Here is a 23684-nt window from a genome sequence, read left to right as displayed (position 1 = left end):
TTTTTTTGTGCTAGTTTAAATGTACGTTTTCCCCAAAGGAGGAAACGATCTAGCTTGCCGGTACTTGGCACTAAAAAAGGTTGAGAAAACACTGTAGTAGCTTTTCCAATGGTCCTACAGCATATTCTCATATCTTCTCCTCAGCTCTACTCTTTAATGAAGCAGCATGATGACTGTATGATGACGGCTCTATGTACTGACAGAGATATACTGGAGGGAATTCCCTGTGTTTGCCGTTCGCCAAGGCTAGAGGTGAGCGTAAAACATCCTCCCCTCTCCTCTCCACCTGCTCCCAGGAGTTTCTATAGAAACAGCCAGGTAAGATGCTAATGATCTCCCATTGGACCCAAAGCTAGCAGCACCACACCTTGTTGTCCATGATAAGCTCATTGTTATGGAAAGAGGTATACGCTAATTTAGTTCAGTATTACATGTAGCTGGTGCTATTGTGTGTCACAGAAAATCTGATCCAATGACAATCTAAATATATACACTGAGTATACCAAACATTAGGAATCAAATCAAATCCAAGTTTATCTGTCACGTGCGCCGAATAGAACAGGTGTAGGTAGACCTTACAGTGAAATGCTAACCAATAGTGCAAAAAAGGTATTAGGTGAACAATAGGTAGGTAAAGAAATAAAACAACAGTAAAAAGACAGGCTACATACAGTAGCGAGGCTATAAAAGTAGTGAGGCTACATACAGACACCGGTTAGTCAGGCTGATTGAGGTAGTATGTACATACAGTTAAAGTGACTATGCATATATGATGAACAGAGAGTAGCAGTAGTGTAAAAGAGGGGTTGGCAGGTGGTGTGTGGGACACAATGCAAATAGTCCGGGTAGCCATTTGATTACCTGTGCAGGAGTCTTATGGCTTGGGGGTAAAAACTGTTGAGAAGCCTTTTTGTCCTAGACTTGGCACTCCAGAACCGCTTGCCATGCGGTAGTAGAGAGAACAGTCTATGACTGGGGTGGCTGGGGTCTTTGACAATTTTTAGGACACCTTCCTAATATTGAGTTGCTACCCCCCTTGCCCTCAGAACAGCCTTGATTTGTTGATTCGTCGGGGCATGGACTCTGTTCACGCTGTTGAGCGTAAATACCCAGCATTGTTGCAGTTCTTGACACAAATCAGTGCCCCTGGCACCTACTACTATACCCCGTTCAAATGGCACTTACATTTTTAGTTTTGCCCGTTCACCCTCTGAATGGCACACATATTCAATCCATGTCTTAATTGTCTCAAGGCTTAAAAATCCTTCTTTCACAAATCGCAACCCAAATCGCAACCCAACCTGGATTCACCTGGTCAGTCCCATGTCATGGAAAGACCAGGTGTTTTTAATGTTTTGTATGCTCCGTTTATATTCATATGATCTACTGTATCACCCATGGAAAACAAAACAACTCACCAGTGACTTATTTCATATGTATTTATGTGTAGCGGTCTTCAGATGTACCACATAAAAACCAAGAAATGAAGAGCTACACCACGGCTGTCTTTTTTGGGGCTTTTATGTAGATCTTTCTCTACAATCGTATTATGAAAAGACAGGACAGGAACACATCAGTCTCCAATGTACCATCTGACAAGTTGTTCTTTCTCTGTCAGTGTGCGAGTCCGAGAAAACAATCACATTCATACATAAAGCCATAACGTATAGAATAAAATAAACAATCCTTAATACAAAGAAAGTATAATATTAATTCTTAGACAATAGAACCATACCTGCAATAGTATTATGAAAAGACAGGACAGGAACACATCAGTCTCCAATGTACCATCTGGCAAGTTGCGGCAGGTAGCCTAGTGGTTAGAGTGATGAGTTAGTAACTGAAAGGTTGCTAAATCGAATCCCAGAGCTGACAAGGTAAAAATATGTTGTTCTGCCCCTGAACAAGGCAGTTAACCCACTGTTCCTAGTCCTAGAGGGCAAAACTGCACCTCCCACAATGCAACGCTAGCATAACTCGGCAGCTCTGCTAACCATCTGCACCACAGAAAGGCGTGCTAGCTAGCAATAGCAATACTTTTTAGCACTGTAAAACTATATCAATAACAACGATGAACGTTACATGTTTCAATAGTCTCACACCCCCTTATAACAGTACCTATAGCATTAACCCTGGGATGCTTTATTTATTTCACGTTATGGACTTCTACACAGGAGTAATCTGCAACACACCTTTCTGTGTTTTCTCGGACTGATGAGAATGGGAGCTACGGGTAGTACCAGGGTGTTAGTAGGTAACGTAGGCACCCAGATGAAATAAAATACATTTAATGAAATAAAAACCGAAGTTGTTAATATCATCCAGTTACTGTAGCTGCCTATTTAACATCAACCAGCAGCACTAGTTGAGCAACAATTGAAATGAGAAACCAAAATTAAAGTTCCTGGTGATCATAACGATCTGACTCCACCCTTCTGTCTGAACTTGGAATATTCCTGTTCGCAGGTTTGGGCCATTGATCCTCAACCTGGTTGTTCTGTTCTGTGTTGTGTACTATTCTAATCATTTGAAGATTGATGGAATAACCCTTTTAACTCTCCTACATATGGGCTGACAAGAAATCAAGAAAATTAGAAATACTCTTAATAACGTTCTCAAAAATTGGATGAATAGAACCAAGTGTGAGAACCCCCTAAAACTCATGACAAGGCAACTTTAAAGCTTCCTGATTATAGTAGTTTCCTGTCCGTGTGGTTATTTTAGAGAACCGAGGCAGAATATGCTGCTTTAAAGAGAAGAGAGAATGAAGTAAGTAAACTTGAATTTTACTATTTTAACAGAGCAAGACAGAGGTAATACTTAAATATTTATTTGTACATATTATTGATTCATATTGTGGAACCCTGCTCACATTTCCCCGATTTAATAAAAGGTTACTCAATATTACCTGACAAGAAAGTGAACCACTACTGAATGGAACATTTTTAACTTTAGATGTAAGTCAATCGAAAGTCAAAGTCAGAGCTTTACATATGTGTTATTTGTTCGTCACCCCATTTACATATGTGTTATTTGTTCGTCACCCCATGGCCCCGAAATCGCGGACAAATCCCCCAAACCCCCTTGAATTCCTCTCAGTTTCACTGGCTGCGACCTAGCATTTGAACGGTTTGGGCTATTAGCTATATGACCCCATTCCTGAAAGCTAAAACTGGTATGTTTCCGCTAAATATGATACGATTCAAGTGTTTGTCAGTAGTTGAGTTCCATTTCAGGGTGAGTAGTACTGCTTCTTAAAGTGAGAGCTGGATTTTACCATCTTACTCTTTGTTACTCTTTGTTCCTTAAACTGTTAACCATTACAGTCCAAGCTTTGTCTAAGCCGGGTGGGGGTGGTATACAATGTAACAATGTAAAAAAAAAAAAATATTTTTTTTTGGGGGGGGGGGGGGCATTAATGCTTTTAGTCCATACAAACGCATTGAGTAACAGATTCACTACATGGAACAACAGATAGTCCCCCCCACAAAAAAAAAATCTAAAGGAAGTTTGTTCTGAAGTGTCTGACCTACACTACCTTTCAAAAGTTTTAGAACACCACTCATTCAAGGGTTTTTCTTTATTTTGTAAACTATTTTCTACATTGTAGAATAATAGTGAAAACATAAAAACTATGACAAGTCTCTGAATGTCCTTGAGTTGCCCAGACAGAGCCCGGATTTGAACTCGCTAGAACATCTCTGGAGAGACCTGAAAATTGCTGTGCAGCGACGCTCTCCATCGAACCTGACAGAACTTGTGAGGATCTGCATCAGAGAAACTCCCCACATACAGGTGTGCCAAGCTTGTAGCGTCATACCCAAGAAGACTTGTGGCTGTAATCTCTGCCAAAGATGCTTCAACAAAGTACTGAGTAAAGTGTCTGAATACCTATGTAAAGTTGATATATTATTTTTACATTTGCAAAAATGTTTTTAATTTATCGGGTATTGTGTGTAGATTGATGAAATATATTTTTTTGGTCCATTTTAGGATAAGGTTGTAACGTAACAAAATGTGTAAAAAGTCAAGGGGTCTGAATACTTTCCAAATGCACGGTACCCAGAGGATGACGGAAACTAGCTGTCCTCCGGCTATACCATGGTGCTACCCCAGAGAGTGCGGTTAAGGCTACTGTAAACCTTCATTTCAAAACAGTGTGTTTTAATCAATTATTTGGCGGCTTGAATATATACTTAGTATTTTTTAATAACCATGTAAGTCTCTCTCGGACAAGGGGACTTTTATCAATATATTTTGGCTATATAAACTACCGGTCAAAAGTTTTAGAACACCTACTCTTTCAAGGGTTTTTCTTTATTTTTACTATTTTCTACATTGGAGAATAATAGTGAAGACAAACTATGAAATAACACATATGGAATCATGTAGTAACCAAAAAAGTGTTAAACAAATCAATAGCCACCCTTTGCCTTGATTACAGCTTTGCACACTCTTGGCATTTTCTCAACCAGCTTTCATGAGGTAGTAACCTGGAATGCATTTAAATTAACGGGTGTGCCTTCTTAAGTTAATTTGTGGAAACTCTTTCCTTCTTAATGCGTTTGAGCCAATCACTTGTGTTGTGACAAGGTAGGGGGGTATACAGAAGATGGTATTTTACCAAAATAGGGCTAAGTCCATATTATGGCAAGAACAGCTCAAATAAGCAAAGAGAAACGACAGTCCATTATTACTTTTAAGACATGAAGGTCAGTCAATACGGAACATTTCAAGAACTTTGAACGTTTCTGCAAGTGCAGTCGCAAAACCCATCAAGCGCTATGATGAAACTGGCTCTCATGAGGACCGCAACATGAATGGAAGACCCAGAGTTACCTCTGCTGCAAAGGATAAGTTCATTAGAGTTACCAGCCTCAAATTGCAGCCCAAATAAATGCTTCAGAGTTCAAGTAACACATCTCAACGTCAACTGTTCAGAAGAGACTGTGAATCAGGCCTTCATGGTTGAATTCCTGCAAAGAAACCACCACTAAAGGACACCAACAAGAAGAAGAGACTTGCTTGGGCTAAGAAACACAAGCAATGGACATTAGACCAGTGGAAATGTGTCCTTTGATCTGGAGTCCAAATTGGGGATTTTTGGTTCCAACCGGCGTGTCTTTGTGAGACGCAGTGTGGGTGAACGGATGATCTCCGCATGTGTATTTTCTACCATAAAGCATGGAGAAGGAGGTGTTATGGTGTGGGGGTGCTTGCTGGTGACATTGTTTGTGATTTATTTAGAATTCAAACACCATCCCATCTGGTTTGCGCTTAGTGGGACTATCTTTATTTTTTCAACAGGACAATGACCCAACACACCTCCAGGCTGTGTAAGGGCTATTTTACCAAGAAGGCGAGTGATGGAGTGCTGTATCAGATGACCTGGCCTCCACAATTGCAGCCCAAATAAACCAAATTGAGATGGTTTTGGGATGAGTCGGACCGCAGAATGAAGGAAAAGCAGCCAACAAGTGCTCAGCATACGTGGGAACTCCTTCAAGACTGTTGGAAAAGCATTCCAGGTGAAGCTGGTTGAGAGAATACCAAGAGTGTGCAAAGCTGTCATCAAGGCAAAGGGTGGCTCTTTGAAGAATCTAAAATAAACAAATGTTCTAACACTTTTTTGGTTACTACATGATTCCATATGTGTTATTTCATAGTTGTGATGTCTTCACTATTATTCTACAATGTAGAATAGTGTCAACTTTTGACCGTTAGTGTATATAGCCAAATATTTTGATAAAAGTCCCCTTGTTCGAGAGAGATATACATGGTTATTATAACACTTTAAGTATATATTCACCTCCTCAAATAATTGATTAAAACATACTGTTTTGCAATGAAGGTTTTCAGTAGCCTCAACAGTACTCTCTGGGGTAGCACCATGGTGTAACCGGAGGACAGCTAGTTTCTGTCATCCTCTGGGTACTGTGCATTCCCAGGGGACTGATGAATAAATCTTCATCAATCTATACACAATACCCAATTTAATTATTATTTTTTAAACACTTGCAAATGTAAAACAAAAAGTATTCAGACACTTTACTCAGTACTTTGTTGAAGCATCTTTAGCAGAGATTATAGCCTTGAGTCTTCTTAGGTATGACGCTACAAGTTTGGCACACCTGTATGTGGGCAGTTTCTCTGATGCATCTCTGCAGATCCTCTCAAGCTCTGTCAGGTTCGATGGTGAGCGTCGCTGCACAGCTATCTTCAGGTCTCTCCAGAGATGTTAGATCGGGTTCAAATCCGGGCTCTGGCTGGGCAACTCAAGGACATTCATAGGCTTGTCCCAAAGCCACTCCTGTGTTGTCTTGGCTGTGTGCTTAGGGCCGTTGTCCAGGTGGAAGGTGACACTGCTCTGGAGCAGGTTTTCATCAAGGATCTCTCTGTACTTTGCTCCGTTCATCTTTCCCTCAATCCCGACTAGTCTCCCAGTCCCTGCCGCTGAAAAACATTCCCACAGCATGATGCTGCCACCACCATGCTTCACAGTAGGAATGGTGCCAGGTTTCCTCCAGACATGACGCTTGGCATTCAGGCTAATGAGTTCAATAAATGATAAGTAAATGTAAATGATAGTCATCCAATATGCTGTAATAGAAATAAGGCCATGATCCCCCCAAAAAATGGCACCAACCGCCACTGCTGCATACTTAATTTAGATTGTTCAAGTTGGCTATCCATCCCCATTTTTAAATAGCGCCCCTCATTCAATTGCCAAAGACATGCTCCCCCAAACTATTCTGTCCTCCAATAATGCCGTATCAACAGCAGATTAACACAATTGACAGGGGCCTAGTGTTGTGTTTTGTGTGAACGTTATATACACATTTTACTTGTTCTGTTGCTTAATAGTGTCAAGTGATCTAAAATGGACACCTCATCACCTGCTCCACCCACACCTGTCCCAGAGCGGTTGCTAGCTATTCTACAACAACTGACCAGTGAGGAGTTGAAGTCATTTCAGTGGTACCTGAAGCAGCCTGTTTCGGGTGGCTCATCTCCCATCCCAGTTAGCAGGCTGGAAAATGCTAAAAGAGAGGACACAGTGGATCAGATGGTGCATACCTATAGGGAAGCTGGTGCTCTGGAGATGACACACCATATTCTGCAAAAGATTAAACGGAATGATCTAGCTGGTAAGTTAAAGACAGACTAAAAATAGCTCAGGATTCATACTGTATGCTTGAGAATCATTCATGAATCATTCTAAAATGCACATTTGATTGAAACCAGACGTGTTTGCCGACTAAGAGTTATTTAAGGAGGGGAATATATTTTCTTTAATTGCACCCCCACTACCCCTTTCTTTGGAGGAACACTTTATCATACATTATTTAGTCCCTCCAAAATAAAACAAATGCAGACCTCCCTTGACTGGTCAATACATCAATGCATATACATTTTTGTTTTATCTAGTTCCAATGTCAGGGACAGAACACCAAGCCACAGCAGGAGTATCAGCCACACCAACCAGGCCCAACCTGAACACAAGCACCGTACCAGTTCAGGATGTTCAGGATGCTTCTGCAGATCTCTCCAACCACACTGAGCCTGGAGACCATGTTAAGGAACATAAACTCACTACTGTTAACTCTACAGATGATGGTAAATAACATAAAATCTCACTATGGAGAGAGGCATTCAATACAACTATATGTCTTCTCATTTAAAAAAAAAAAAATGTTTGTATTCCCAGAATGTCGCATTAAAGGGTTGTATTTTACAATTTAATATTAGATAGACTGCTTCCAGGGTGAGGAACTATGGGCTAGGATTTTTTTAAATGTATGCTTCAATTCTCTTTAAACAGCCACTACAAACTTCAGCTAACTTTCACCACTGCTACGACAATATCTATGGGAGTGATAGGGGTATGCAGTGCCTGTTAATAATTTCATGGCCAAATCACTTCCATTGATGTATAACTAGCGGTGGCTAAAGTTAGCTGAAGTTTGTAGTGGCTGTTATAGAAAACCAAACCATGGATTACAGTTTCTTTTGGCCCCACGCATCTGAAGCTTGTATTCTGTCCTTAATAATAAATCAGTCCCTCCAGGATTTCGCAGCGTTTTTTAAAAATACATTTGCGGGCAAAATGATTTGCTCTGCTGCGACAATTCTGACATTTTGGAAGGCAATTTGCAATTTTTGGTATCCAATTTGCACTGTCAGAGGAATGAGTTCGGAGACGTGTAGATTGAGCAAACGATTTGATTGGAGAAACGCGTCATGGCTAATCCGATGTGATGTGAGGACGTCAGTATGATCGTATGAGATTGTCGGACTGCGATAGCATCTGGTTGTGGCGGAACCGTGGGCTTGGGTATGAATGGTGACTGTGTCATGCAAGGGAATCCTGGTAGGAATCCCGACAATGGCCGAAGATCAGGGAAGCTTTGGTACGTGGAGGTTTTGCTGCATGATTTGCTGGTGGACTGCAGCCAAAAAAGGAGATGGTTGGGACAGTGGGGCAGAGGAAGTTGCTGTGTTGTATGGTGGCTTGGCGGTGTTGTGGATGTAAGCAGCTGAAGCTGGGAGGTTCGGTTCAGGGAGAGTCGTACTACTGGGGCATCGGGAAGCTGCAGGGACGTGAACTCTGTGTTGGATGACAGGTTGTAATCTGTGGAGTGAGAAACCATGTCCGGAGCTGGTTTGGGCTGAGTTGGTGGTTGTGGAATGACTATACAGCAGTGGAGGTGGCAGGGAATGACATCATGGTGGACCTCGGGAGCATGGTGTCTCCCAGGTTGGTGGGCAACATGCGGGGAGGTGGATGTAGTTGTATCACCGGGTAGGAAGGGCAGCTATAGTAAACCAATGGGAAAGAGGGAGAAGTAGTTTAGTGGAAGAAAATGGAGGGATAGAGCAAGATAACAAGAGACAGAAAAACAATGGCAGGACATAATGATGGCAGAATGCCAGTCTGAGTCTAAATAGTATGGTGGACAATATATGATTGGCTGAAATTAGCATAATCCAACAATATGTGGCTGCCCTCATGTGGGCTGTTGTAAATGTGACCCTGGACAATACTTAAATGAATGGCATAATGAAATGTGCAAAACAGCAGAGCTTTTATCAAACATTAATATGAAAGAGAATATGGGATTGTGGTGAGAAATTCTTAGAACAGATTAGATTCTGCATCAAGATGATTTACTTGACCAACGATGGATGAATAGCCGAGACTCCGCTGCAATGGTAGGCGGCCTGGCCTCTCGGGTCCACCGAGGAGCAGGGCATGCGGCTTGCGTGTGCCCGGGAGATGTGCTGGTGCGTTCGGGGAAGGGCCGTGAATAGTAGAGAAATGCGCTCGGGAGAGCATGCTGGTGCACTCTTGAAAAGGAGCCGCGGACGTGCCAGATGCAAAAATGTCTCTCAGGCCTATGGCAAAACATGAATAGAATGAGATGAGCTATAAAACACATTAGCTTTAAAACTGCAAATAAAATCTTAGCCTCATTACAAAATGTGTAGAATACAGTGCCTTGCTAAAGTATTCGGCCCCCTTGAACTTTGCGACCTTTTGCCACATTTCAGGCTTCAAACATAAAGATATAAAACTGTATTTTTTTGTGAAGAATCAACAACAAGTGGGACACAATCATGAAGTGGAACGACATTTATTGGATATTTCAAACTTCTTTAACAAATCAAAAACTGAAAAATTGGGTGTGTTGTTTAAAGTTTGCCACAAGCCACCTGGGAGACACACCAAACATGTGGAAGAAGGTGCTCTGGTCAGATGAAACCAAAATTGAACTTTTTGGCAACAATGCAAAACGTTATGTTTGGCGTAAAAGCAACACAGCTCACACCATCCCCACTGTCAAACATGGTGGTGGCAGCATCATAGTTTGGGCCTGCTTTTCTTCAGCAGGGACAGGGAAGATGGTTAAAATTGATGGGAAGATGGATGGAGACAAATACAGGACCATTCTGGAAGAAAACCTGATGGAGTCTGCAAAAGACCTGAGACTGGGACGGAGATTTGTCTTCCAACAAGACAATGATCCAAAACATAAAGCAAAATCTACAATGGAATGGTTCAAAAATAAACATATCCAGGTGTTAGAATGGCCAAGTCAAAGTCCAGACCTGAATCCAATCGAGAATCTGTGGAAAGAACTGAAAACTGCTGTTCACAAATGCTCTCCATCCAACCTCACTGAGCTCGAGCTGTTTTGCAAGGAGGAATGGGAAAAAATGTCAGTCTCTCGATGTGCAAAACTGATAGAGACATACCCCAAGCGACTTACAGCTGTAATCGCAGCAAAAGGTGGCGCTACAAAGTATTAACTTAAGGGGGCTGAATAATTTTGCACGCCCAATTTTTCAGTTTGTGATTTGTTAAAAAAGTTTGAAATATCCAATAAATGTCGTTCCACTTCATGATTGTGTCCCACTTGTTGTTGATTCTTCACAAAAAAATACAGTTTTATATCTTTATGTTTGAAGCCTGAAATGTGGCAAAAGGTCGCAAAGTTCAAGGGGGCCGAATACTTTCGCAAGGCACTGTAACTTTATAAACTGCACATTTTTGCAAAATATGTTGAAATGAAGGAAGTTAGCTGTTTTCCAAATAAATACAGTGGGGCAAAAAAGTATTTAGTCAGCCACCAATTGTGCAAGTTCTCCCGCTTAAAAAGATGAGGCCTGTAATTTTCATCATAGGTACACTTCAACTATGACAGACAAAATTAGAGGAAAAAATCCAGAAAATCACATTGTAGGATTTTTTATGAATTTATTTGCAAATTATGGTGGAAAGTAAGTATTTGGTCACCGACAAACTAGCAAGATTTCTGGCTCTCACAGACCAGTAACTTCTTCTTTAAGAGTCTCCTCTGTCCTCCACTCGTTACCTGTATTAATGGCACCTGTTTGAACTTGTTATCAGTATAAAAGACACCTGTCCACAACCTCAAACAGTCACACTCCAAACTCCACTATGGCCAAGACCAAAGAGCTGTCAAAGGACAACAGAAACAAAATTGTAGACCTGCACCAGGCTGGGAAGACTGAATCTGCAATAGGTAAGCAGCTTGGTTTGAAGAAATCAACTGTGGGAGTAATTATTTGGAAATGGAAGACATACAAGACCACTGATAATCTCCCTCGATCTGGGGATCTCAAAATATAACTTTTTGGTAAAAACTTAAATCGTCGTGTGTGGAGGACAAAGAATGCTGAGTTGCATCCAAAGAACACCTTACCTACTGTGAAGCATGGGGGTGGAAACATCATGCTTTGGGGCTGTTTTTTTTGCAAAGGGACCAGGACGACTGATCCGTGTAAAGAAAAGAATGAATGGGGCCATGTATTGTGAGATTTTGAGTGAAAACCTCCTTCCATCAGCAAGGGCATTGAAGATGAAACGTGGCTGGGTCTTTCAGCATGACAATGATCTCAAACACACCGCCCAGGCAACGAAGGAGCGGCTCCCTAAGAAGAATTTCAAGGTCCTGGAGTGGCCTAGCCAGTCTCCAGATCTCAAGGCCATAGAAAATCTTTGGAGGTAGTTGAAAGTCTGTGTTGCCCAGCAACAGCCCCAAAACATCACTGCTCTAGAGGAGATCTGCATGGAGGAATGGGCCAAAATACCAGCAACAGTGTGTGAAAACCTTGTGAAGACTTACAGAAAACGTTTGACCTCTGTCATTGCCAACAAAGGGTATATAACAAAGTATTGAGATAAATAAGTATTTGGTCAATAACAAAAGTTGTCCACCATAATTTGCAAATAAATTAATAAAAAATCCTACAATGTGATTTTCTGGATTTTTTTTCTCATTTTGTCTATCATAGTTGAAGTGTACCTATGATAAATTACAGGCCTCTCATCTTTTTAAGTGGGAGAACTTTAACAATTGGTGGCTGACTAAATACTTTTTTGCCCCACTGTATATGTTTTCCTAAAAGGGGGGGGCCCTGGAGGTCTGTGTCCGGGGGCCCCAAATGGGGTAGTCCAGCCCTGACAAGGATTTCTAAATTGTTTGATTGTCAAAAGGGGAGGAAATGTAAATTGTTTCATGTGTGGTCTTTCCTCCCGAAATTTAGTTACGTTACAACACACAATTCTGTAGTTTGGCTAGCCACTGGATGGCTCTGAATGCACTGTCAGCATTCAGTCAAAGCTGTTAACCACTTCTGGACCTAACTAGTGCTTGCAAATCTTATTCTGATGTTGACAGCAGTTGAGTTATATTCAGATACAACGAACTTATCTGGCTAACATACATCGAGAGAATAAGTTATATTAACTTGCTAGCTAGCGTTAGCAAGATTTTCCAATTGTGGCCAATGAGCTAGCTAACCAGCTAGCAAACAATGCAACTGAAGTATAATTTCAGAATACATTTAAAAAAATACTCCAACAAGCGCTGCATTTCAGGAATCACAGTCGCAATTTTTGTGCACTGTTCAATTATTAAGCCACTTAAACAATAACTTTATTAAAATAAACACCTCTTTGGCTTCGCAAAATCAGAGGGACTAATAATTTAGTCGCTAAATACAATCAAACCTTGATTATACCTAATCTTAAACTGTAATTGTATATCCATTGTCAGGTCCTTCGTATGAAGATGTTGAGAAGTACCGGCGTAAATTCCAATACAAACTGAAGGAGAAGATTCAGCATGTATTTGAGGGGGTGCCAAAACAGGGAAAGAAAACACTTCTCAATAAGATCTACACAGAACTCTACATCACAGAGGGTGGAAGTGAAGAGGTCAATAATGAACACGAGGTAAGACAGATTGAGATCGCATCCATCACACCAGCAGCGACAGAAGAAAGGTTGATCGAATGCAATAACATCTTTACATTTGTAACTGGACAAGACAAACCTACCAGAACTGTGCTGACAAAGGGAGTCGCTGGCATTGGAAAAACATTCTCTGTACTTAAGTTCATTTTGGACTGGGCTGAAGGAAAAGCAAATCAAGATATCCAGTTCATATTTTCACTGCCTTTTCGAGAGCTAAATTTGGTGCGGAAGAAAATGCTGAGTTTAGTGGATCTTGTTCATGAATGCATCAGAGAGGCAAAAGTGATTGAGAAGGAATTTCTCTATCAGGTTTTCACAAAATTACAAGACTCAGGAAACCCAAACTACAATGAGAGCAGGTACAAAGTTCTATTTGTCCTTGATGGTCTAGATGAGTGTCGATTGCCTCTAGACTACAAGAAGAATGATAGCTGGGATAAAGCTACAGAGCCAACCTTAGTGGATGTGCTTCTGAAATCCCTCATCAATGGGAATCTGCTTCCCTCTGCTCGCCTCTGGATAACCTCCAGACCTGCAGCATCCAATCAGATTCCTTCTGGGTGTGTTGACCAGGTGACAGAAGTACGAGGGTTCAATGACCCACAGAAGGAGGAGTACTTCAGGAAGAGGTTCAGTGATGAGAATCTGGCAAACAGAATCATCTCACACATTAAGACATCAAGGAGTCTCCACATCATGTGCCACATACCAGTCTTCTGTTGGATCGCAGCTACAGTTCTGGAGCGCATATTGAGCACAGATACGAATGGAGAAATACCAAAGACTCTGACTCAATTATTCCTTGGTTTACTGGTGTTTCATGCTAAACAGATGAATGAGAAATATAATGAGAAAGGCGAGGGAGAGCCACACTGGGATAAAGAGAGCATTATGGCACTTGGAAAACTGGCTTTTCAACAGCTAAAAAATGGCAACCTAATTTTCTATGAGTCAGATCTGCAAGAGTTTGGCATTAGTGCCAGAGAAGCTTCGGTTCGCTTGGGAGTGTTAACACAGCTCTTCAGAGAGGATTATGGGCCGTTCCAGGAGAAGGTGTACTGCTTTGTGCATCTGAGCATCCAGGAGTTTCTGGCTGCGTTGTATGTCTTTTTATCATTCAACAACAACAATGTAAACCTAATGAACAAAGAACTTTCCACCATCAGAAACATTCTTAGGAAGTTTACATTCAAATCTGCCTTCACCTTTCACAAGAGTGCTGTGGATAAAGCCTTACGGGGTAAGAATGGACACCTGGACCTGTTCCTCCGCTTCCTTCTGGGCCTCTCACTAGAGTCCAATCAGTCTCACTTACACGGCCTACTGACACCGACAAGGAGCACGAGAAGCAGCTCTCAGTGCCATGAGAAAACAGTCAAGTACATAAAGAGGAAGATCAGAAAAAATCACTCTCCAGAGAAGTGCATCAATCTGTTCCACTGTCTAAATGAACTAAATGACCATTCACTGGTGAAGGAGATCCAAAACTACCTGAGCTCAGGAAATGTCTCCAGAGAAGAACTCTCACCTGCACAGTGGTCAGCTCTGGTCTTTGTTTTGTTGACTTCAGAAGAGGAGCTGGTTGTGTTTGATCTGAAGAAATACTCCAGATCAGAAAAGGGGCTTCTGAGACTGTTGCCAGTCGTCAAAACCTCCAGAACATCTCTGTGAGTTGAAAACATACTATATTAAAAATGGTCAGTCAAAATGCAATTATATTATACATGTGAAGAGTTTATTTCCAAAATGCTATATCCACCAATTTCACATGTGTTTTTGTCATCAATGATTGCTTATGGGTACCTTAATGTGTGTGGAAAATATTACTGTTCTCAAATTTTTCATTCATAGATTTTAGATATCCATTGTTTAGATGGAATGGAATGTTCGTGACCTGTATGTTTGACTGTATAGTCAATCATACAGGATACAAACATTCCATTCCATGTGGTCTTAAGATGAATGCACTTGTTGCAAGTCACTCTGAATAAGAGCATCTGCTAAATGACTAAAATGTAAAAATGTAAATGTTTTACAGAAAGCATGAAAATATGCTTTTTGAAATATTTTATATTTTTTTGGTATTTATTAAGATCCCCATTTTCTACTCAGCTACTCTTCCTGGGGTCCACAACGGAAAGAAACGGAATAGAGCTAAGCACAGGCTAAATCCTAGCAGATTTAGCCTGTGCACATTTATTAAAAATAAAATACAAGTATTTATATAAGTATTCACACCCCTAAGTCAATAGTTTGTAAAAGCACCTTTGGCAGCAATTACAGCTTGTGAGTCTTTCTGGGTAAGAATTTTCCACACCTGGATTGTGCAACATTTGCCCATTTATTATTTTCAAAATTCTTCAAGCTCTTTCCATAGATTTTCAAGTAGATTTAAGTAAAAAAATACTCAGCCACTCAAGGAACACTCACGGTCTTCTTGATAAGCAACCCCCGTGTAAATTTGGCCTTGTGTTTTAGGTTATTGTCCTGTTGAAAGGTGAATTGATCTCAGTGTCTAGTGGAAAGCAGACAACCAGCTTTTCCTCTCGGATTTAGCCTGTGCTTAGCTTCATTCCGTTTATGTTTTATCCTGCAAAACTTCCCTGTCCGCAAAACCCATACCATAATGCTGCCACCACTAAGCTTGAAAATATGGAGAGTGGAATATTTTTTATTCTGTACAGGCTTCCTTCTTCTCACTGTCAATTAGGTTAGTATTGTGGAGTAACTACAATGTTGTTGATCCATCCTCAGTTTCCTCCTATCACAACCATTAAACTCTAACTGTTTTAAAGTCACCTTTGGCCTCAGTTTCCTCCCTCTCCGGCAACTGAGTTAGGAAGAACGCATGTATCTTTGTGGTGACTGGGTGTATTGATACACCATCCAAAGTGTAATGTATAACTTCACCATGCTCAAAGGGATAGTAAATGGCTGCTTTTTTCTCTCCAATGTTTTCTTTTTACCCATCAACCAATTGGTGCCGTTTTTTGCAAGGCGTTGGAAAACCTCCCTGGTTGTTGTGGTTGAATCCGTTTGAAATTCAGTGCTCGACTGAGGGACCTTACAGATAATTGTATGTGTGGGGTACAGAGATGAGGTAGTCATTCAAAAATAATGCTAAACAATATTATTGCACACAGAGTGAGTCCATGCAACTTATGTGACTTGTTAAGCATTTTTTTACTCCTGAACTTATTTAGGTTTGCCATAACAAAGGGGCTGAATACTTATTGACTCAAGACATTTCAGCTTTTCATTTATTAATTTGTAAAACTTTCTAAAAACATAATTCCACTTCGACATCATGGGGTATTGTGTGTGTGTGTGTGTGTGTGTGTGTAGGCCAGTGACCCCAAAAAAATCTACATTTAATCCATTTTAAATTCAGGCTGTAACACAACAAAATGTGGAAAAAATCCAGGGGTGTGAATACTTTCTGAAGCCACTGTAGCATTTTGCCAAAAAAACATGATTTGTCTATCTGATAGAGTTTAAACAAATACATTTCTGTCATTGAACAACAATGATTAGATAGTGGGGAAAAAACACCACTCTCATAATTTCTTTAAACAATCAAATCAAATCTAAAAATCAAATGGATATATAGCGTTTTGGAATTAAACTTTCCAATGGTCATTATTTTCCCAATTTTATCAAAATATAAGCTACTTGTTCACTAGATTTGTGTAACTGTGATAAATTAGTATTTTTTACCTTTCATAGGCTGAATGGATGTAACCTCACAGAGAGATGCTGTGAAGCTTTAGCCTCAGCTCTCAACTTCTCCCACCTGAGAGAGCTGGACCTGAGTGACAACAACCTGCTGACAGATTCAGGAGTGAAGCTGCTCGCTGTTGGACTGGATAATTCGCACTGTAAACTTGAGACACTCAGGTTAGTTTTCCTGTATTAGTTCACATTTGGATAGTTCTTCAAATCCACATTTATTCCCCTTTCAACAATATCAGACTAATGTGTTTGACCTCAGCCAAATTGAAATGTCATAGTTAGGCTACTTAACTACATAAGAGAAAGATTGATTTCAAATATATTGTACAGTATACAATTGTATTACTTATATGTAATAATGTGATCAATAATTATCATATTTTAAGAGATTGAGGAAGACATACAAAGCTTCCATTTCCCACTTTCACTACTAAACTATTTTAAACTCATGATACACTCTGCAGGTTGTCATTTTGTGGAGTCACAGCGAAAGGCTGTGCTTATCTGGCCTCAGTTCTAATGTCAAACTCTTCAAACCTGAGAGAGCTGGACCTGAGTGACAATGACCTGCGGAATTCAGGAGCAGAACTGCTCTCAGCGGGACTGGAGAGTCCACACTGTAAACTTGAGACACTGAGGTCAGTATTCCTGCATTAGTTAACTAGTTCTTATGTTATCAACCGTATGTATAGAGGACAATATCGGACTAATATGTCAGCTGAATTGAAACTTTTTCTACATTTTTGTTACGTATCAGCCTTATTCTAAAATGGATTAAATAGTATTTTTCCCTAATCAAATCTACACACAATACCCCATAATAACAAAGCAAAAACAGGTTTTGAAATGTTAGCAAAAGTAGAAAATAAAAAACGGAAATATCACATTTACATAAGTATTCAGACCCTTGACACACCTGTATTTGGGGAGTTTCTCACATTTTTCTCTGTAGATCCTCTCAAGCTGGTTTGAGAGGATGGGGGGGGGGGGGGGGGGGCGCGCATCGCTGCACAGCTATTTTCAGGTCTCTCCAGAGATGTTTGGTCGTGTTCAAGTCTGGGATCAGGCTGGGCCGCTCAAGGACTTTCAGAAACTTGTCCCAAAGTCACTCCTGCTTTGTCTTGGACGTGTGCTTAGGGTTGTTGCCCTGTTGGAAGGTGAACCTTCGCCCGAGTCTGAGGTCCTGAGCGCTCTGGAGCAGGTTTTCCTCAAGGATCTCTCTGTACTTTGCTCCGTTCATCTTTCCCTCGATCCTGACTAGTCTTCTAGTCCCTGCCGCTGAAAAACATCCCCACAGCATGATGCTGCCACCACCCATGTTTCACAGTAGGGATGGTGCCAGGTTTCTTCCAGACGTGATGCTTAGCATTCAGGCCAAATAGTTCAATCTTGGTATCATCAGTCCAGATAATCTTGTTTTTCATGGTCTGAGAGTTCTTTAGGTGCCTTTTGGCGAATTCCAAGCGGGCTGTCATGTGCCTTTTTACTGAGGAGCAGTTTCCGTCTGGCCACTCTACCATAAAGGCCTGATAGGTGGAGTGCTGCAGAGATGGTTATCCTTCTGGAAGGTTCTTCCATCTACACAGAGGAACTCTGGAGCTTTGTCAGAGGGACCATCGGGTTCTTGGTCACCTCCCTGACCAAGGCCCTTCTCCCCCCAATTGCTCAGTTTGGCCGGGCGGCCAGCTCTAGGAAGAGTTTTGGTGGTTCCAAACTTCTTCCATTTAAAGAGTGATGGAGGCCACGGTGTTCTTGGGGACATTTAATGCTGCAGAAATGTTGTTACCCGTCCCCATATCTGTCTCTCGACACAATCCTGGCTTGGTTTTTGCTCTGACATGCACTATCAACTGTGGGGGCTTATATAGACAGGTGTGTGCCTTTCCAAATCATGTCCAATCAATTGAATTTACCACATGTGGACTCCAATCAAGTTGTAGAAACATAAAGGATGCTCAATGGAAACAGAATGCACCGGAGCTCAATTTCAAGTCTCATAGCAAAGGGTCTGAATACTTATGTAAATAAGGTATCTGTTTTTTATTTGTAGTAAACCTGCACACAAAAAAAACTTATGGGGTATTGTGTGTAGATTGAGGAAAACGGTTTTATTTAATCAATTTTAGAATAAGGCTGTAACGTAACAAAATGTGGAAAAAGGGAAGGGATTTGAATACTTTCCAAATGCCATGTACCGAATTGCATAAAGAAGATTGTCATAAATTAAGATGCAATATTTATTAAATTCTAATGTATTTAATAATAATTTTTTTTACCATGTATTTAAAAAAAAAAATACAAATGTCACATTTTAAGTGATTGAGGAAGACATACACAGCTACCATTTTCTCCACTAGAGGATGTGAACTCATGATAAACTCTTGCAGGTTGTCATTCTGTGGAGTCGCAAAGAAAGGCTGTGCTTCTCTGGCCTCAGCTCTGAGGTCAAACCCCTCACACCTGAGAGAGCTGGACTTGAGCTACAATCACTCAGGAGTGAATCTGCTCTCTGCTATATTAGAGGATCCCTGCTGTAAACTGGAGAAACTCAAGTATGTTGTACCATTTTCTCATTTATTGGTAGCCAAACATCCAGTAACCAGTGTGGGAACAGACCAGATAAGTTAGTGAAGTTGTGTTTAAAGCTCTTTCTTTGTCTCTGCTGCAGTGTCCATAATGCACATGCTTGCATTAATTTGTGTGTATTTGTGTGTGTGCATGTTATTCATTTGTTTTGTTTTTCCTACAGCATGGGATCTGGAGATTTCGCAACCCAACCAGGTCAAATTAAATGTGAGTGTTGATTGCTGGGATGAATAAACTTTTATCCCATTCATGTCCATAACAGAAGTGTATAATTTTATTTTGTACACTTGTGTCCATCAGCTCAGAAAACATCTGAATAAAACATTTTAACTGGTCAAAGTGAAGTGAAAGACAGCCATCTATGTTGTAGACCTACTACATTTTTTTTCCTGGACACTAAGAGATATATAAATGATGGAATATTTTTTTCCCCTCAAAGCCATGAAAAGACATGTTCAAATGATCAGGGCTGGTTTCCCGATAAAGATTAAAACACTCGTGAGACTAATTTCAAACGATGCATTGTAAAAACAATAACGTCCGAAGATGTCATACCCGTTTCCCAAAACAACATGCAGTGCACTCGCTACAAAGTGAAACGTAACTGTCATCACAGGAGCTGCCCAGTGCTGAAAGTTATTCCAGAATATAGGCTAAATAGCCCACTGTATCAATCAAATGTATTTATAAAGCCCTTTTTACATCAGCCAATGTCAAAGTGCTATACAGAAACCCAGCTTTAAACCCCAAACAGCAAGCAATGCAGATGTAGAAGCACAGTGGCTAGGAAAAACTCCTTTGAAAGGCAGGAACCTAGGAAGAAACCTAGAGAAGAACCAGGCTCTGAGGGGTGGCCAGTCCTCTTCTGGCTGTGCCGGGTTGAGATTATAACAGTACATGGCCAAGATGTTCATAGATGACCAGCATGGTCAAATAATAATAAACCACAGTGGTTGTAGAGGGTGCAACAGGTCAGCACCTCAGGAGTAAATGTCAGTTGGCTTTTCATAGCCGAGTGTTCAGAGTTAGAGACAGCAGGTGCGGTAGAGAGAGAGAGTCGAAAACAGCAAGTCTGGGACAAGATAGCACATCCAGTGAACAGGTCAGGATTCCATAGCCGCAGGCAGAACCGTTGAAACTGGAGCAGCAGCACGACCAGGTGGCCCGGGGACAGCAAGGAGTCATCAGGCCAGGTAGTCCTGAGGCATGGTCCCAGGGCTCAGGTCCTCTGGTAGGGGAGGGAGAGGGTGCGCTTAAATTATTTAATGGCTATTCAAAGTCATATTACTTTTTTTTGCACAATACAGTTTTCCCATCAAGAGTAGAAATGTTATGTAGCCCATTATGGATTTAAGTGTTTGTATTATATATTCCAAGTGTTTTCTTATGCTATTTTGTATGCAATGTTTCACTATAGACAATATCAGCGTGTCTTAAAAATAGGATAGGTTCTGATGGCAATGGTTTTCGTAATTGCTCAACAAACCATTGTAGCCTAATGGCAATCAGTAATTGCATAATAACTGTAGAGTCAATAATCAGATGTGTGAAGCGAATGCTTCGTGCCCGCAAAACACTTTTTCGAGATCGAGGGAGGGTGTGAGAGAAATATCCTCACGAGCTCAGCAGTTATTGAACTGGGAACATTTTCACGCTGGGAGAAAATCTTACCGCATGACGTCACAATCAGACCGATTGGGAACTACTTCATGCGCGGAAGATTTTTACACGACACCCTGTCCCATGTAAAAATCTTCCCAGCGTGGAATAGTTCCCAATCGTTCTGACTGTGACGTCACGCTGTAAAATTTCTCCCAGCGTGAAAATGTCCCACAAATTCAAACTTTGATAATGGAGGTAGGATCAGGGATGTAGTGCCAAAACAATAAGTAGGTAAACGATGATCGCCGTTCGGGTGAGTAAAAAGGTGGGTTAACGGTGTTTATGTGCGTTTTAACCTCCGCTACACCACTGGGCATGATAGATAATCATACACTGTAAAAAAAACAAAAATAACTGAGGTGGCCCAACTCAAAAAGATTTTGTAACTAGTTCCACAGCCTCTTTGATTTACCCAACTTTTTGTATTTTATGAAATTCATATTTTAGGTTGACCAAAACATTGTGGATAGTTGGGGAAAAGTTAAATTGATTTGCTCATGGGACTGTTGGAATGTTCCACTTTGACTCCTTTCTAGTTTCAGTCATGATCCAGTTGATGGACCAGACAGTGAGTTAATTTGGATATGCTTATATGAATCACAGACCAGATGAAACAGGTATAAACAATCTCACTAATCTCACTCACTAATTTTTTAGCTATATCTGGTTTTAATGCATAATTTCAGCCTCTGAAATGTATGCTTTAATTGTAAACCGGTCCCTGACAAGTAATACAATTAAGTAAAATGTAACTTCCTGAAATTCACACTAGGAAATATGTATTTTAGGCCAACAATATTTTAAGTTGGTCTCAGCAAACTTAACTCGCCATTACTGTTAGAACGAAAATGTTCGATATTTAAGTTCAGACAACAATTGTTTAATTCAACCAACATTTAGCAACAAAAAAAAAAATCATTGAGTTAATGGAGTATTCCATGTCATCTCGATATTTTTCTACATTTTAAGTCCAGCCAACTTGGACATTTAAGCTTTGGAGTTTTTTTCTTAGTTGCTCCCCCCCAATTGTTGGATAATTTGATGAAATGTGATCAGTTATGTCTTCATCTCCCCATTCAGATGCACGTAATCTCACACTGGACCCAAACACAGCACACAGACGCCTCTCTCTGTCTGAGGGGAACAGAAAGGTGACATGGGTGGATGAGAAGCAGCGGTATCCTGATCACCCAGAGAGATTTGGGAACTGCGAACAGGTGCTGTGTAGAGAGGGTCTATCTGGGCCAGGCCCCTGTTACTGGGAGGCAGATTGGAATGGGGAATGGGCTGTTATAGGAATGGCATATAAAGGAATCAGCAGGACAGGAGGGCGTAAAGACTGTGTGCTTGGATACAATCGTAAGTCTTGGAGTTTGGAGTCCTCTAATCACAGCAACACCACCTGGCACAATAATAACTGCACTGAGTTTCCTGTCCAATCCTCCCCTTACTACAGAGTAGGAGTGTATCTGGACTGGCAGGCCGGCATTCTGTCCTTCTGCAGAGTCTCCTCTAACATACGGACACACCTGCACACATTCCACACCAAATTCACTGAGCCCCTCTACCCAGGGTTTTATGTTGGGAGTGGCTCCTCAGTAACTCTGAGGTAAAAACTTTGCTTTAGGACAGTGGCTTTCTTGTTATTATTGGCGTTTGTAAATAATGTTATTCGTAGAGTGTTTTGTGAAACTCTGCTTCTGTTTGAACTCAATTACACTGAATGGAATTTTCATGGTACCTTTTTTTGGCATGGACTTGGTATCTGTGTCAAGGATTATCACAAATTCAACATGACACTGGAGATACAGTATATTACAGACACCAGGATTGCAACCCAACTACAGAGTAAAGTCAACCGGTTACTGGTAAGAGAAATACACAGACAGACTGCTACAACTCTTAAGTAGTGCTACTGGTTACACTCAGAACACTAGTGACGAACAAAAAACTATATCTGAAAGACTTGAGACCCTTGGAGATATTATTTCAGTATTTATTGATATTAACTGTTGTAAGAGTGTAAGTATTGTTTATTCTGTCATTCTAACAGTTGCCGCTGTATATACTGGGATCACTGTGATTATACTATTATGTTATTTGAAGATGTCACACTTGAAATAAACTGAAAAGATGTACAGGTGTAGGATCTTAATTTGATCACTTGCTGCTGAGAATTTTACTGCACAGCAGAAAATGCGAACTTGTAGTGAGTTTTAAAGAGGCTTCTAAAGTCTGGAATTTGACATATCATCAACCCCTAGAAAAATGTTCAATTCACCTTTCCCAATTCACATTTCCTGTTGCTGCAGGAATCTTTTCCTGCTGTAGCAAACGGTCTCAAATGAAGATGGTAACTGTCTCACCACAGTTTATATGACCGCAACATCAGGAGTTTCGTAAGCATACCTTTTAGCAATTCATTTTTTGTGATTTTCCTATACTAAAAAGGTATATTATGTGAAAAGGGAAAAAATGGACATCTGTTTAAATTATGTTTGTTTAATCCAACAAACCCAGGGCATTGGTCCACGCCAGCTTGTGAATGTATCCTGTGTTGGTTCAGTTGGTACAGCCTGGCACTTGCAATGCCAGGGTTGTGGGTTTGACTCCCACAGGGGACCAGTATGAAAAATGTGTGAACGCACTACTGTAAGTAGCTCTGGATAAGAACCTCTGCTAAATGACTAAAATGTGATATTTAACACATCGTCAACCCAATAACATATTAGCCTACAGTACAGTAGGCCTATGTCCAATAGTGAACTGAGCCTGATGGAAGAGTAAAACCTATAGTTTGATATTGGGAGTGTTTGTATTACAACAAAAAAATGTTTGACCATCATGTGAATTAAAAAGGTATTTTATGACATGTTTGACCACCATGTGAAGTGTTTGACTCTTATATGAACTATATTTA

The 23684-nt window shown here is 40.7% G+C and overlaps 1 protein-coding gene across 2 annotated transcripts; it reads left to right on the top strand.

Moving 5' to 3' along the window:
• The first annotated feature begins 1969 nt into the window (after nt 1–1969).
• LOC110530051 (NLR family CARD domain-containing protein 3) lies at nt 1970–23636 on the top strand. 2 transcript variants are annotated; one of them, XM_021612831.3, is made up of 9 exons: nt 1970–2769; nt 6865–7148; nt 7429–7617; nt 12585–14451; nt 16511–16681; nt 16981–17154; nt 18904–19068; nt 19266–19309; nt 21845–23636. In XM_021612831.3, exons 2-9 carry the CDS (start codon nt 6881–6883, stop codon nt 22375–22377), a joined length of 3411 nt encoding a protein of 1136 aa, XP_021468506.2. In that variant the 5' UTR covers nt 1970–2769; nt 6865–6880; the 3' UTR covers nt 22378–23636. The 2 variants fall into 2 exon arrangements, with proteins under 2 accessions (XP_021468506.2, XP_090038012.1); XM_090181886.1 differs by having other exon boundaries at nt 2465–2769; nt 5308–7148.
• Nucleotides 23637–23684: the final 48 nt, after the last annotated feature.

The sequence above is a fragment of the Oncorhynchus mykiss genome, chromosome 8, assembly GCF_057628025.1.
Source record: "Oncorhynchus mykiss isolate SJ-2025 chromosome 8, ASM5762802v1, whole genome shotgun sequence".
Lineage (NCBI taxonomy): Eukaryota > Metazoa > Chordata > Actinopteri > Salmoniformes > Salmonidae > Oncorhynchus > Oncorhynchus mykiss.
This window is presented reverse-complemented; position numbering and strand designations above follow the sequence as displayed.